The sequence below is a fragment of the Nycticebus coucang genome, chromosome 13, assembly GCF_027406575.1.
Source record: "Nycticebus coucang isolate mNycCou1 chromosome 13, mNycCou1.pri, whole genome shotgun sequence".
Classification (NCBI taxonomy): domain Eukaryota; kingdom Metazoa; phylum Chordata; class Mammalia; order Primates; family Lorisidae; genus Nycticebus; species Nycticebus coucang.
Genome location: NC_069792.1, coordinates 46,209,912 through 46,226,063, shown reverse-complemented (window position 1 = coordinate 46,226,063; position 16,152 = coordinate 46,209,912). Strand labels below are relative to the sequence as shown.

The 16,152-nt window shown below is 42.5% G+C and overlaps 1 protein-coding gene across 1 annotated transcript; it reads right to left on the bottom strand.

Annotated features, from left to right (window-relative positions):
• Nucleotides 1–267: 267 nt before the first annotated feature.
• Nucleotides 268–1,471, bottom strand: LOC128563652 (high mobility group protein B1-like). Its single transcript, XM_053559076.1, has one exon. It carries the CDS (start codon nt 1,352–1,354, stop codon nt 719–721), a length of 636 nt encoding a protein of 211 aa, XP_053415051.1. The 5' UTR covers nt 1,355–1,471; the 3' UTR covers nt 268–718.
• Between the last annotated feature and the right edge of the window lie 14,681 nt (nt 1,472–16,152).

Below are 16,152 nucleotides of genomic sequence, written 5' to 3'. Positions count from 1 at the left end.
AAAAAGAAAAAAGACTATTGGCGGCACCTGAGGCTAAAAGGAGTAGGGAGCTGGCCCCATATGCCAGAGGTGGCGAGTTCGAACCCAGCCCTGGCCAAAAAAACTGCAAAAAAAAAAAAAAAAAAAAGACTATCAATTCTGTTCTGTATCTTACTAACATATTTTTCTTAATTGCCAATGCTCTCTAGACTGCTCATTTAAATCACTTTTTCTGCCTCTTACTTTCTGTCTGCTGTTTCCACATCAATTTAATTTTCTTTTTTTAATAAAAAAATTGTATTTGCTGAGAAGCATTCAGAATGTCAACAAAACAGCTGCAACTTTTTTTTTTGCAATTACAGAGTGGTATTCAGTTAACAGAACAACAATTATTTAGTATAGGCTGCATCAGAGACAACTGAAGATGAAAAAACTACCATCCCCATATATAACTAATCTGTGCTGTGCACAAACAAGAACCTTCTTTAAATTTCCATGCCAATTTACAACCCCCATACTGTACCAGGCGAGGTTAGTGGCTATTGAAAATACCACCAGGACAGGGCTATCTAAAGACACATTCAGTAGTGTGTTAACTATACAAAAAAAGACACTGTACAGTTTAAAAACAAATCTTACACAGCCTTACATTTCAATTTTTTTCTTTAAAAGGAGTGAATTGTGTACAGGGGGGTTAAATGCTTTATAGACAAGAAAAAAAAACTGCACTAGAACCAACTTATTCATCATCATCTTCTTCTTCTTCTTCATCTTCCTCCTCCTCTTCATCCTCTTCGTCCTCCTCATCTTCCTCCTCTTCCTTCTTTTTCTTGCTTTTTTCAGCCTTGACGACTCCCTTTTTCACTGCATCAGGCTTTCCTTTAGCTCGGTATGCAGCAATATCCTTTTCGTATTTTTCCTTCAGCTTTGCAGCCTTCTTTTCATAAGGCTGCTTGTCATCCGCAGCAGTGTTATTCCACATCTCCCCCAGCTTCTTTGCAACATCACCAATGGATAGGCCGGGATGTTCTCCTTTGATTTTTGGGCGATACTCAGAACAGAACAAGAAAAAGGCCGAAGGAGGCCTCTTGGGTGCATTGGGATCCTTGAACTTCTTTTTTGTTTCCCATTTAGGAGGGATATAGGTTTTCATTTCTCTTTCATAAAAGGCCTTGTCCGCCTTTGCCTTATCTTCAGAGTTTCCTTTCTCTTTAGCAGACATGATCGTCCCCCTCTCTGAGCACTTCTTAGAAAACTCTGAGAAGTTGACTGAAGCGTCTGGGTGCTTCTTCTTGTGCTCCTCCCGACAAGTTTGCACAAGGAATGCATATGATGACATTTTGCCTCTCGGCTTCTTAGGATCTCCTTTGCCCATGTTTAGCTATTTTTCCTCAGCGAGGCACAGAGTCACCCAGTGCCCGTCCGGTTCTCACTTGCCCCAGCGCTGTCTCTATGGAACTCAATGTACTGCAATGGCTGTGAGAGCGGGAGCCAGACCTCAACTTCATTTTCATCTAAATTTCTTTACTGTCTCCTGCTCTTAATGTCTTAAAAACATGAAAGAGACACAGAAGGAAGGGTATGTGGGCACCTCACCTAATGAGCACAATGTGTGGTTCGATACCATACCCCCTGGCGAGGGGTTCTTTTACAACGGGAGCTTTACCTTGCAAGTGAAAGCAATGTAATCTAAAAAGTTGTAGCCTCATATTAATTTGAAATAAAAAAACAAAATGAAGACATGGACATAATCATATTTGCATATAATAAGTGGAACTTTGGGTCCAGTAACCAGACATCTCTATAAAGAAAATTGGCTGAGAAAGGAAGCTAAAAATGGAATCATAGTTAGAAGTGGTTGCAAGATGGAGAAAGATTCATGGAATGACTAAAGAGGCTACAATGTGTTTGTCAGTAAATGGGAAACAGCTGGTGTTGAGGAGGATATTGTGGAGAAAAATGCCGCAGCTGAAGGAATTGATGATTAATATCACTGAGCAAACAGAAGAAAATGAGGATGAGAGCATATCGGGTGCAGGTGCACTTTGCTTCTGAGTCTTGCGAGAAAAAGAACAGAAAGGAGGTGGGTAACTGAAAATGATGTCCAAGGGAAAATATTGAGGAAATAGTCCCTATGAGTTTAAATTTCTCTGTGAAAGGGGAAGTGACACCCAGATTTCCAGTAGAGTTTTCATGTAGAATTTTGTGGTGAGTTTGTGAAGAGTGGCAAAGGTTTCGATGGACTTCCATGGGTAATGGGAAAGACAGTACCACTGAAGATAGTTGCGAGTTCAAATGAAATCCAGCGTCATGAATTATAGCTCCTGCTTTGTGTGATTTCTCCACTATCCCTTGGCTATTCAGAGACAGGGAGCGAAAATATGTGCAGCTTGTCATAGGGTTGAGGTTTTGCTGGAAGGGCGCTTGGCCATGGAGTTTAGACTGAGGGGGGATGAGAGTGCTAGAACTGGACTGGCTACCTGGCACACAACACAGGTTTAGAGGCTTCAAATTACTGTCAGGTCACAGAGCAGGTAGACACAAAATGAATAAGCTGCAACAAGCAGTATTTGGCAATTAAACAACACTAGCACAATAGTGTTAAAGTGAATCCCTACTTGCATCCACTTAACTCTTTGTCTTCCTCTAACCTGAATCTCTTTTTCTCTTAGCATGATATATGTCCCCTGGCTCCCTCTTCTCAATCCACATAAACTGCATATTGGCAATCTCCTCACAAGCAACGCTCTCTTTATCTCACCTCCTACCTCCAGGATAACATGCATCTTACCTGTTCAAATACTGGCCACATTCAGGACCCAGTTATCAATTAAGACTGTAGTATTTTTATGTTCCTCACTTTCCAGTGAGGAAACCACACCATTAAGGTCCAAGTACCTGTGTGCTTCCACAGAACATGAGCATGCCCTACATAACCGGCTCTTTAGCACCATCTACGCTGTTCATCAGAACCTCCTTCAACTTGCCAAGTATCCACAGCAATAACCCCTCAACCGCTCCCATGCATCCTCAACCACCTGTGTGAGTCTCTGCTCACTGACATTTTCGAAGATATGATTAAACCACCATTTTCTGTAATACATACCTATCTTTGTCCTGCTCTACAGATATAGAAGGCCTATCTTGTTTAATCCTCTAAGGCAGTGGTTCTCAACCTTCCTAATGCTGTGAGCCTTTAATACAGATCCTGTGAGTTGTGACCCACAGGTTGAGAACCGGTGCTCTAAGGGATGTAAAACAGACGATGAGAGAGAAGGTGTGAGCTGCAATATAATTCCATGAAGGCCAACAGATGGGAAGCAGCCCATCTTTTCAAACTTTCTCATGCAGGGAAGAGGGTGTGGGAGGACATAATATCCATTCCTTGACAAGAGCTCCTGGGCACTAGTCAACTTTTGGAGGCCAAAATAAGCAACTAGGAAGAAGTGAACTAACTCCTACCATTCCTGACTAAGCACACACTCTATGTTCCCCAAAACCTCTGCCCCCAAGATAGCACAGAGAAAAGACATGACTCTTAGGAGAACATTTATTGGAAAGAATCTCTTCATTCTCATTTTAAGGGAGTTTATTTTCCTCTCAGGAAATGCAAGGAAGCAGAGAGACCCTACAATCTCAGCAGTGCAGTGGGGGCTGAAGGCACCTGGCCAACTTGAAACCTGCACGGGGTCCTAGATGGGGCACAGGCTCTCTGTTGGGCATGGTGGGGAATGGTCCTGACACAATTGGGGGCTGCCCTTTTCCAGAGGATCTTCTTGCCCTTCTGTTTTATTCCGCATTTAGAAATCCACTGCCAACAAGGAAGCATTTACTTTCTAATGTGATGTTCAGTAGGAGGCCATCCCTTCAGTGACAGGGATGGGGAAGACATGTGCTCCTAAGCTTGTCCTCAAGTATCTTGTCTACACTCCCATGAGGGGTGCACAGAAGAGTCTGCCTGCCATTCTTAATTGGACGTTGTCTGTTGGCTCATGCTTGCTCTAAAACGAAGATTGTCTTAGGGCTCCCTGTTGTTCCTTTGCCCACAAGTGAAGAGGCAGGAGGGGATAATCCAAGCTGGAAACTGAATTTCTTGTCCCAAACTATTCTACATGACTAGCTTTAGAGCTTCTACTTGGTGGGGGCTTGGCGATCCCACCTTCAGAATTTGGTGTTCCAATGTGTTCCAGTTGTTTCAGAACTAGGGTCACTCTTAAAGGCCTGGAATTATTCCCTGATTTCCTAGGCCTTTCAGAGCGTTATACCCAGACCCTTATCTGAATACCTCTCTGGATCACTCAACAGATGCTCTTTTGGGCCATCCCTCAGGCTAAGTTCCTGATCTTTCTGAGTATCCTTGTTAAGTGAAGCATTTCTCATCATTTCTCCTGGAAGCTTCCAGTGTGGCTGAATCCAAAATTCTCTTGTGATGATGCTGCGCTGTTTTCTTCAGAAGCTCAGTGCTGAGAGAAAAATCTCTAAGAAGGATGGGGTTTGGAACACAGACCTTGGAGGACTGGCTGGGCAATGTGAGGTTGGGAACTAGAGGACTAAAGTCTTCCAGGGATTTCTTGATCATAAACCCCACATAATTTTCTGCTCTTTCTGTGACACATTCCAAAACAAATGGGAAATGTCAGATGGCATAACACACTGTGCCTCATTCTGGGGTTTATGAAAACACACTCCCCAGACCCTAATCTGAGATAGGGAACCAGGTGATAGATTGGGAGTGGGGTTTAAAATTGGGCCTGAGACTGGTCATGAGTGAGGGTTAAGGATTGAGATTGGGCAGGTTATGACACATGGAGAGAAGTTGGGGGTTCTTCAGCTATGAAGGTATTTGAGATTGAAGAACACAGATGTTGAGGAACAGCCACCTGGGACAAGGACCACAAAGGGCAAGGACTCACCCTTCAGAGACATGAGATGCCAGGAGAGCTGGATGTACTTTGCTCTATGTCATCCCAAAGGTCTTTGGACACAGGAGCTGCTATCCATGCTCTGGTTTGCCTTTGCTGATTCACAAAGGAATGATTTTTGGCATTCACTGAGCCATGCTTTTTGGCAATTGATACTAACATTGTCCGTGAAAAATTTACCATATTTTTCCATGTATACTGTGCACCCACATTTTTTGCCCAAACATTCTGGAAGACACACCTCAGCTCTTGGCCAGAAGAGACACATGTAGGGAGGGCTAACATTCCTCTGTAAACATGCAGATTGTGCCACCCTTCTGCAGCCACCTACTCTGTGAAGGCTGCCCCTTCCCCTGCTCCCAGGAGCCGTTCCCTCCTCATTACATGAGGGGCTGCACACAAGGTTCTCTCACATGTGGCCACCATGGCAGGAGCGTCTAAGCTGTTCAACCCAAGGTCAGCCATGATGGTTCCTGAGACCCAAGCAGGGCTCCCAAACCCCTCTGTGCAGGCCTCAAAACCTCCTCTGCGCAGGGCACCCAACCCCCTCTGCACAGGGCTTCCAACCCCTTCTGGGCAGCAACACCTTGAGCCACAGTTACGACCCCACAAGGCCAGAGCCTGCCTCACCAGCCCCACCACAGCCCCTTCCCTTGGTCAAGGCACTAGGCGGAGGCCACACTGGCTCACTTGCACCAAATCTGGGACTCTCCTGGACTGGAGCTCCATAAACTCATTAGGCCCAAGAAGGAAAGCACAACAGCTCCTGGAGGACCATTGGACACCCCACCTCCAAAGCTGTACTACCCACATATGATGCACATTCTTGTTTATCCCTCAAAATGGGGCAAAAGTTACACATTATACACGGCAAATTTTGGTAGTTGGGAGTCTGGCCTAAGTTGCTTTGGGAAAGAACCTGTTTGCTTTTTCTTTTCCTTCCACATCATGAAATCACCATGGTTTTAAACTTGTTTCTCCAAGAGGGCCAGAACATCAGACTTGTGCAGGGAGAGATAAACAGCTGTTACAGGTTGGCTACAGGGTCTCCCACAAATGAAGCCTTAGAAGGCGAAGGGGAAGAAACTCCGAAGATGGAGGCTCCCGCAGGAGAATTCTGACACTGGTTAGAGGATCAGGGCCTCTGATTGCTGGGACATAGCGGACAGCTCATCAGCACCATATGGGGAGAATGTTTCCAGAACTAACTTTCTTAGACGGAAACATGTTCAGGTTGAGTCACAGCTAAAGTGCCATCTGGTGGTGGGGAAGCAGACAAGCTTTTGGTTCCTGATGGGAATCCGGGAGACCATTTTCTGGGATAAACTTGGTAAGAGATTGACATCTCTGGAAAGGCAGAGATCAAAATAACTTCACAGTGTTCAGAGAGAAAGTCCCTTCTGATTAGAGAACAACATCTGCTCCCTATGTGTCCCAGGTAGGAGAGGAAGAAATGCATGTGCAGAATGTCTGTTGGGAATGTGGAATCCAAGGAAGGAACAGGCATTAGGATCAGAGAGTGACTGAGTGGTGAAGGTGAAGTTAAGTCACATAAGGGGGTCCTCAGGTCAGAAGATAAAAATGAAGGGTGGAGGTGAAGAAGGCTCAGACACAGAGGATGGTGTTAATTCTCCTGGAGGGCTTCTTGGGAGTGCAGAGGTCAGAGTGGGTGAAGATTGTCTCACAGAAACCACAGGAATGAACAGGCCTGCGGAGGGAGCAGCATCTTCAGGGACTCCCAGGACACCAGTGGCTTGACTTTAGCAGTTGTTCCATGGCACATGTCACAGGGTGTCCAAACACAGCTGATGAATGTGGACGGTCCCACAGTGCTAGCCTGGGGGCTGCAGAAGACAGGAGGCACAAAGCTGGCCAGGACCAGGACAAGGAAAGGGGCGTCTACTCATCTAGCAGGGTGGAGCCACCAGAAGCCTGCTCCCCCTCACCTTGCCTCACCCATGACTGCACAATACCCTCTGTGGCCTCCTCCCAAGGCCATCACTTACATACCCATCGCATGTCTACCCCCTCCCATGACCATGGCAGGACGCACTGAATCCCTGAAATGTATCGAACATGCTTTCCAAAGAGTCAAGGAAACACACGGAAAGATTCATCACCTTTTCAGAGTAGAATTCAGCTTCCTTTGCTCTTCTGTTTCTCCTTAGGTAACTCTCCAAACCTGGGAAACCTGGAGTGTAGGTGATATGTAAGGAAGATAGGAGCACAGGAATCATACTTGACTCCCTTTAGGGGATATCCCTGGGTGATTAAACTCAGATGGCCCCAAATCAGCTGGCAAGGTCACATGGTCAACAGTAATATTAACAGATTCAAGTCCATGTGGTTTCATTTATGAAGTACATTATCCCACCTGCTGCTCAAAACCACCACGTGAAGCTCAGATATCACTGGTTACTTCAAAGAGGAAGCTGAGAACCTAGGAAGTGAAAGTCCTGATACAGTCAGGGGACAGAAGTGCTGACTCCAAACCAACATGTAATCTTTCCTGGACATCTCATATAGCCACCTATTGGGGAATACCCAGTGTCCAGGTCAGTCACTGCTTCCTGCCCCCAGATGAGCAGAGCAGAGACCCTGAGAAGTGTCTCATTGCTGAATATCTTCCTAGGAGCCTTCCTCGGAGGGCTGTTTTCCCAGAAAGATTGTATCTAGCAACTGACATCTGAGAGCATGGACATAGGGCTTCATGGAGGTAACAAAACACTCACAATTTGAGAGCCCAGACAAACACAAAACCTTACCTTTCAATGTTCCACCTTCCTTTCCCCTCTTGGCTCTGCCCTGATGCTGCTGAGAACGAAAGGGAAAGAATGGAAGGCTGAGACTCGCTTCTCTCACACTTCTTCCCTAAGAGGCTCAGACATTCATTATCCAAGAATAATGTGCCTCCACATTTTAACAAATAGAAAGATGTTCCTCTTATCCTTTTTTTTTTTTTTTTTTTTTTGAGTTTTTGGCTGGGGCTGGGTTTGAACCTGCCACCTCCAGCATATGGGGCTGCAGCCCCACTCCGTTGAGCCACAGGCACCACCACCCTATTCTCCTTCTTTGAAAAACTCAAGGGAGGATTTTGTTGTGGAATCTCCACTTAGTCTTCTCAGAAGTCCTCTGCTTAAGGAGGACACAGAATCAGAAACCAACAGTCTCCCTTATCTGCTCCCTCAGAGGACCCTATATTCTGAGGACAGAGCTTGGATGGTCTGGACATTGTTCTCCTGATCACCTCAACATGAAGGAAGGCTTGGCTGAGTGATACCTAATACAGGAAAGCAACAATCAAGTGTCACTTTCCCAATATGCCAATCTAGAATCACAAAGTCATGTGTTCAGGGATTTAGCCTAGAAGCCCCCATCACACTCAGATAGGCAGCTTGTGAGCCAAACATGGAAGCCTTCGTCCTCCTGAATCCCTAGCCCTGGCCAACCTCTCTCCCTGGAGGAGTGATGCTGTATCAATCTCCAAGCCAGTTAGATTCATTTAGAAATGTGGGAATAGGAATGGGGAACAACAACAGGGAATCTCTCTTGGAAGTTTCTTACCTTTTGGATGTCTGACTTTTTTCAGAAGGTTGGTGAAAATGCTTTCAATACAAGGTAGCAGAGGTACAAAAGGAATAGTCTGAAACAGAAGCAGAACTCAGCCAGGGCTCAGTATAATTGTTCAGAAAACAGAGGCTCTTCTTCAATGTCTGGAGAGTGGGGCTGCCTGAAGCAACTGAGTGCTGAGGGTGCCCAGGCTTGGCTGTAGCCTCAGGCCTGCATCACACAGCACAGGAGAGTCACAAAGGAGTTTTGAGGGTGGAGAGGGGACAACAGGAGGAAGGCAGCCACAGCACCCCACCCCCAACATCCCAGCAAATCCTCTGCCCCTGTTGGGACTTCTGTGTCCCTCTGCCCACCCCTGCCATCCCATTTTACAATTTCACCCTTTCTTCATACTATATGTTTGCCTCTGGCAAGCCATAGACCTGTAATGAAATTAATGTAAAGGCCTGAGACTATCTGTGAAATGTTCCGTTTGTTTTATCTGTAACCAGCTATTACCTGAGTCCCCCTTTGCTTTGTGCAGCCTTTGACTTGGACCTTGGAAGTCTGAAATAGCAGGAATTTCTGCTTCTACCCAGACACTTATACTCTCAGGATTACACAGATCCTCAAATCCATCTACACAAATTTTTTGCCTTACTCTAACCTAGATATAAAATCTAAAGTTCTATTACACTTATTTTAGTCTTATGAATGTTGAATAGAAAATGTTTTCAAGTCAACCTTTAGTTCTTCAATCCGAGTAGCTGACTCAACTAAAACTAATAATATAGTATTCAACATTCCAAAGCTAAAATAGGTATGAAATAAATGTATATAATTAAAACTTCAAGTGATATTGGGGGAAATTTTAGAGCACTAATTTTTGTGAAGTTAGTGAAGCTTAAGTTCTACGAGGACTTCAGACATCCTCTATACACACACACGCACACACACATGCACATGCACATGCTTTGATAAATGAATACAATATTTTCAAATTCAGGAATTAATTCCCTCTTATTATTTCAATCTTCCATTCATTGTATTTACCATACTTTTTTTCTAATCCTACCTAAGGAACAGATAGTTCCAGCCCTCTACATTAATTTCATTATAGGTCTGTGGCTTCCACAAGCCAAGCATAGGTCACAGTGTGACAAACTGTTGACTCTCTCAGTCCGTGGTAGCAAGGTGTGACCTAGAAGTGTCAAAGCCTTCAGGCAGAATCTGGTCTTGACCAGCCTCATCTGAGTCTTCCATGGCCCATGTGAACGTGACCTTTCCTATATTCAGGCTCTTCATGTCAGGTGTATATACTCCCTATATTCCTCCACCTTTTTCCTATACCTTCTTTGTAAATTCTTTATCAGATGATGGCTGTCCTCTGAACTGTCTCCCAACCTCTCATGTCTCTCTGAAACTCTGCAGCCCTTCACTTTCTAAGAGCTTCCACTCTCCTCTCCCTTTGATATGCATCCTTAATCAAAGTTTTCATTTAAGAAATATTTCCAGACTGGAGCCTGCTTTCCACAGAGGCTCCCATCTAAAAGAAGAATTAAAGGACAGAAGTTTAGCAAGGAAGCTGATGGTTTAGAGCTGAGCAAAGAAAGAAGGTTGAAGAATGCACATCAATCTTGCTGAGGTGAACTGTGACTCCAAGGAAACAAAAAATAGGTACAAAATCCATCACGAAGTGGATGGGAGTCCCCTACCCCATGAGAACAGCTTACAGTATACTTTTTACATACAAACAAGTGAGCAGAGTTCAGATCCCCTCCTATTTTATCCCACAGGAGAAACCATCTAAAAACTCTAACTCCTTCCCCAGAGAGCATCTATCAGTGTGCCATGGCACTCTCCTGCCAGGCATAAAACTGTATATATTCTCTACCTGCAATTCTGAACTCCCAGCACTCCCCTCCACTCTCACCACAAGAAGTGGAAGCCTGTACCCCCATGGAGTCCAGATTCTTTGTCATTTTCTCAAAAGGTGTAGACAAGGCATGGGCTGTTGCTGGTCTGTGCTGATTCTGCAGCATGGGAGTAAGAGAAGATGGTGAACTGAGGGAACCATACGGGAGAGGGAGAGGCAGTGCCCAGCAGCACAGAGCAATAGAAGCAGTGGCAGGAACAATAGGGATCACACCCTGGGGATATTTTGGAAAGACACTCCCTGCCTCTTTGGGCTACCAGAGGAAGCTGGGCATCTTCTCCAGTGGCAGACAGTGGTGGAACAGATCTGGGACAGAAATGCACTTCCCAGGTGGTACCTGCCTGGGTGAGGCGTGGCGGGGATGGAGACTAGAATACACAGGCACAGAGAAGGCATACTCCCAGGGTGGGGCTGAGCCAGAAGGACTTCTTTAGTGAGCTTAGGCAGCACCTGGCCCTCAGGGGATCATAGCTGAGATAAAAGCAAGTAGGGAGAGGCAGAAACTGAGAGTTGAGTGTGAGCTCTAACTGCGCCTGCCCTATCACAGAGTGCAAAAGAGACAGACACACTAGCTCCAGGCAGTGGCACAGACTGGGGCTCAGTTGCAGTTCCTGTGAACTCAAACAGCATCTGATCTGCAGGGGAATATATCTGGGACAGAAACAAATTCTGCGAAATTGTTCTGTTCTGTCAACAACATGAATCAGGGGCAGGGCTGGAACTGAGTGAACCATCCCATCTTCCATTAAGCACTCCAGGTTGTCAGGCCTCAGCTCCCCCTGCTGAATAGTGACAGACAGCAGCAGCCTGGCCAAGGAGACATAGTTCTCCCTGTGACTCAGGCAGGCACAACCCCCTGGAGCATCTGCTCATTGAAGGGACCTGGGTCACAGCCCTGTGCGTTTATTAGTGACTGAGTGTGACAGAGGTGCAAAGTGGGGAAGGAGGCATCAACCTTCCCAGACTAATTCATGTGCTGGGTGGGTCCTTCTGACCTTAAGGAGCACTGGAGTAAGTTATACTCAAGCTGCCAGCAGACCTCTGCTGTCTAGTTGCCGGAGACCTTTTGAACTCTCCCATCTGAGACTGGTGCTGACTCGGACAATTGATTTGGACCTCTTGAACTGGACCAATCACCTTAGGACTATCCAAAGTGGTACCCTGGGTGTGTGGTTGTGGGAAGGTTTAAAAACAACTACAGTTCACTGAAACGCAGTCCCAATTTCCCATTTAAAAGACCAGGAACTAGCCACCCTCATCCAAGAAAAAGCATTACACTCAAGCTTCTGTTTTGTTCAACTCATTATACATTTATTGAGTTCATTCTACGTACAAGGCATGGAAGTCAGTGATTGTTTTTTAAAAACCATGTTTTAGTCTTTTAAGAAACTTACACTATAGTAAAGAAGATGTATGTGCCACAGCAGTATAAAAATTACTACAAGGGGGCGGCGCCTGTGGCTCAAGGAGTAGGGCGCCGGTCCCATATGCCGGAGGTGGCGGGTTCAAACCCAGTCCCGGCCAAAAACCACAAAAAAAAAAAAATGACTACAAGGAGTTTCCAAATGTCAGTATAGAGCACTGTTGCCCCATAGAAATACAACGCAAGCCACTATTTAATTGTAAATTTCCTAGCAGCCTAAGGGAGAAAAAAACTGTAAAGTGAAAAAATTAAAATGAATTTCAATGATATACACAACCCACTCTATACAAAATAATATCAATTTCACATGAAATCAACATAAAAATTGAGGTATTTTACATTCTTTTTTCTTCTTACTACATCTTGGAAATTTAGTATGTACTTAAAGCACATTGCCATTTGGAAATTAAATTTTCTTCTGAAATACTTGGACCATATTCAAAGCTCATAAATTTACATTTGAAGAAAATAGATTTACCTACACAAATTGTTCTAAACACATCTAGAAATTTTTTTTTTTTTTTTTGTAGAGACAGAGTCTCACCTTGTCGCCCTTGGTAGAGTGCCATGGCGTCACACAGCTCACAGCAACCTCCAACTCCAGGGCCCAGGCGATTCTCCTGCCTCAGCCTCCTGAGTAGCTGGGACCACAGGCACCTGCCACAACGCCCGGCTATTTTTTTGTTGCAGTTTGGCGGGGGCCGGGCCCGAACCCGCCACCCTCGGCATATGGGTCCGGCACCCCCTTCACTGAGCCACAGGCACCACCCCCCACATCTAGAAATTTTTATGTGACTGAACTATTAGGGTTTTTTAACTTGAAATTCATTGAATTAAAATTAGAATTAAATATTAAAAAAAAGAAATTTTAGACTTAAACAATTGGATTCAACAGACATTTATAGAACATTTCACCCTAACCAAACTGAATACATATTCTTCTCATCAGTCCATAGAACATCTTCCAAAATTGATCACATCTTAGGTCACAAGGCTAACCTCAGCAAATTTAAAAGAATAGAAATTATTCCTTGCATCTTCTCAGGCCATCATGGAATAAAAGTTCAACTCAATAACAACAGGAATCTGCATACTCATACAAAAACATGGAAAATAAATAACCTTATACTGAAAAATAGCTGGATCATAGATGAGATTAAGAAGGAAATTACCAAATTTTTGGAACAAAATGATAATGAAAACAACAATTATCAGAAGCTCTGGGATACTGCAAAGGTAGTCCCAAGAGGAAAATTTATACCACTGCAAGCCTTCCTCAAGAGAACAGAAAGAGAGGAAGTTAACAATTTAATGGGACATCTCAAGCAAATGGAAAGGGAAGAACATTCCAATCCCAAACCCAGAAGAAGAAAAGAAATAACCAAAATTAGAGCATAGTTAAATTAAATTGAAAATAAAAGGATTATATATCAGATCGATAAATCAAAAAGTTGGTTTTCTGAAAAGGTCAATAAAATAGATAAACTTTTGGCTAACCAAACCAGGAAAAAAAGAGTAAAATCTGTAATTTCATCAATCAGAAATGGTAAAGACAAAATAACAACACACTCCTCAGAAATTCAAAAAATCCTTAATGACTATTACAAGAAACTCTCTTCTCAGAAATATGAAAATCTGAAGGAAATAGACCAATACTTGGAAGCACACCACCTTCCTAGACTTAGCTAGAATGAAGTGGTAATGCTTAACATGCCTATGTCAAGTTCTGAAATAGCATCAACTATCCAAAATCTCCCTAAAAAGAAAAGCCTGGGACCAGATGGCTTCACATCATAATTCTACCAAACCTTTAAAGAGGAACTAGTACCTATATTACTCAACCATTTCTTAAATATAGAAAAGAAGGAATACTACCCAACACATTTTATGAAGCAAACATAACCTTCATCCCCAAACCAGGAAAAGACCCAACAAGAAAAGAAAATTATAGACCAATATCACTAATATCTTCACAAACAGTGCAAGTATTACAATTTCATCCTTTACCACTAGACTCTAGTAACCGGTGGTGAAGGATGAAATCTTAATACTAGAACTGTTTGGGAAGAAAGATGACAGAAGTGTAAAAAGTCTGTACCCCACATATGAATGAATGTATTCATGATCTATATGTATTTGACTTAATAAGAAAAAATGAAAAATAAAATAAAAAAATATTTCATTATGTAAGGTCTGACAGTTAAGTTCACAAACTTGCTATGTGCATTAGCAGCACTGTACAAACAACCTGGTAAGGTCTTATCACCTTGGGATATCTGTGTCTCACAGCTGTGTTCATGCCAACCTGTGGCAGTGTCTTCCTAAGTGGTGTTAATTATTGTTGTTGGGTGTTTTTGTACTTTCACAAGAATGTCAAAACTTGAATTAAAGTAATGAACAAACACTAAATTTCTTGTTAAACTTGGCAAGAGTGGAAATGAAATCAGAGACATATTAGTCCAAGTTTATGGGGATAATGCTATGAAGAAAATGGCAGTGTAAAAATGGATTAAATGTTTTTCTGAGGGGAGAGAAAGTGTCATTGATGAGAGATCAGGGTGGCCAGTAAAAAGGAGAACTGGTGAAAACATTACAAAAAAATTGTCAAATTGTGCATAAAAATCATCAGCTGACCGTGAGAAGCAGAGCAAAGCAAACATCAATAGAGAAACGGTTAGGAAAATCTTAACTGAAACTCTTGGACATGAGAAAGGGGTGGATCTTGCATCACGACAATGCACCAGCTCACACTACACTGTCTGTGAGGGAGTTTTTAGCCAGTAAACAAATAACTGTACTGAAACACCCTCCCTACTCACCTGACCTGGCCCCCACTGACTTTTTTCTTTACCTGAAGATAAAGGAAATATTGAAAGAAAGACATTTTGATAACATCAAAGCTTGAACGTCCATACAGCTCTGATAGCCATTCAAGAAAAAATAATTCCAAAATTGCTTTGAAGTGTGAACTAGGCACGGGAGTCGGTTCATAGCTTCCCAAGGGGAGTTGTTTGAAGGTGACCATAGTGATATTCAGCAGTGAGGTATGTAGCACTTTTACTAGGATAAGTCTACAAACTTAATTGTCAGTCCTCATATTCACATTACCAAATGCTTACATACTTCTTCCCTACTTGTATCAGACCCTTCAGAGATGAAGAGCATACCGATTCCTTATAATAAATAAATATAATATATATATAATTGGTTCCTTCTATATACGGTATACATTGTATTATATATTATGTAAATATACTGTATATAGTTTTATATATTATATAAATAAAATTGATTCTCTCCAGAATACATGTCTATATGTGTGTGTATACATATATGCTGCATATTGTAAACAAAGATACATGTAGTAAAATTTCCCATTTCCCTATGTATGTATGGTGACTTTTGGGACATATATATATTCATTTTCCAGAGAACTTTGACTAATACCCTTTCTCTATTAACAAAAGCAATAATAGAAATAAAAATAAACTATAGCTGCTTTTCATACATGCAGAGGAAAGGTGGCTTTCTGAGCTTCAAAGGTCCTGCTCTGACAATATCTTAAGCTGAGAAAAAGCACAAAATAATCTTATTCGTGTTTCTAGTAAAAACACTTGTGTAAAATTTTTCAACTATAAGCATCTTATTCTGTTTTTAATTAAATATAAATATGTCCATAAAAATGTTTTTTCAATATACAGGTAGTCCTCAAGATACAAACATCCCATGGATGTACAATTCATACTTATGAACAGTGGCTATTACAGGCAATAGGGAAATGTACCTGTTCTAACTTAAATACAAATTCAACTTAAGAATCTGTTGAATTCTATAGAACCTATCTTGTTCATAACCCAGGGACTGCCTGTGCTTTAACTTTCAAAGTTCATTTTTATATCTTATGGAATGTAACCTTTAATGTCATAGTGTCTTTGAGGCATGTGAAACCAATGGCCTCAGTTATTAATTAGAGAATTGACTGAACAATGATCTCAAATTTGTACCAATGATTTCTGTAACTATTAGTACACATACTACCTGTTTTCTTTGATATTGTTGAATTTCAAACTCATTTTTCAAATTTTTATTTTAGTATATTTAGAGAGTACAAATGTTTTTTTGTTACATGGATGAATTTTATAGTAGATAAGTCTAGGCTTGTAGTGTTACCCATAACCTAAATAGTGTACAGTATACCCAATAGATAATTTTTCATTCTGCACAGCCCTCCAAACCTTCCCCTTATAAGCCTCCTATGTCCATTATATCACTGTGACCACACACATACCCATCTCTTGGTTCCCACTTACAAGTGAGAATACACGGTGTTTTTTTTTTTTTGT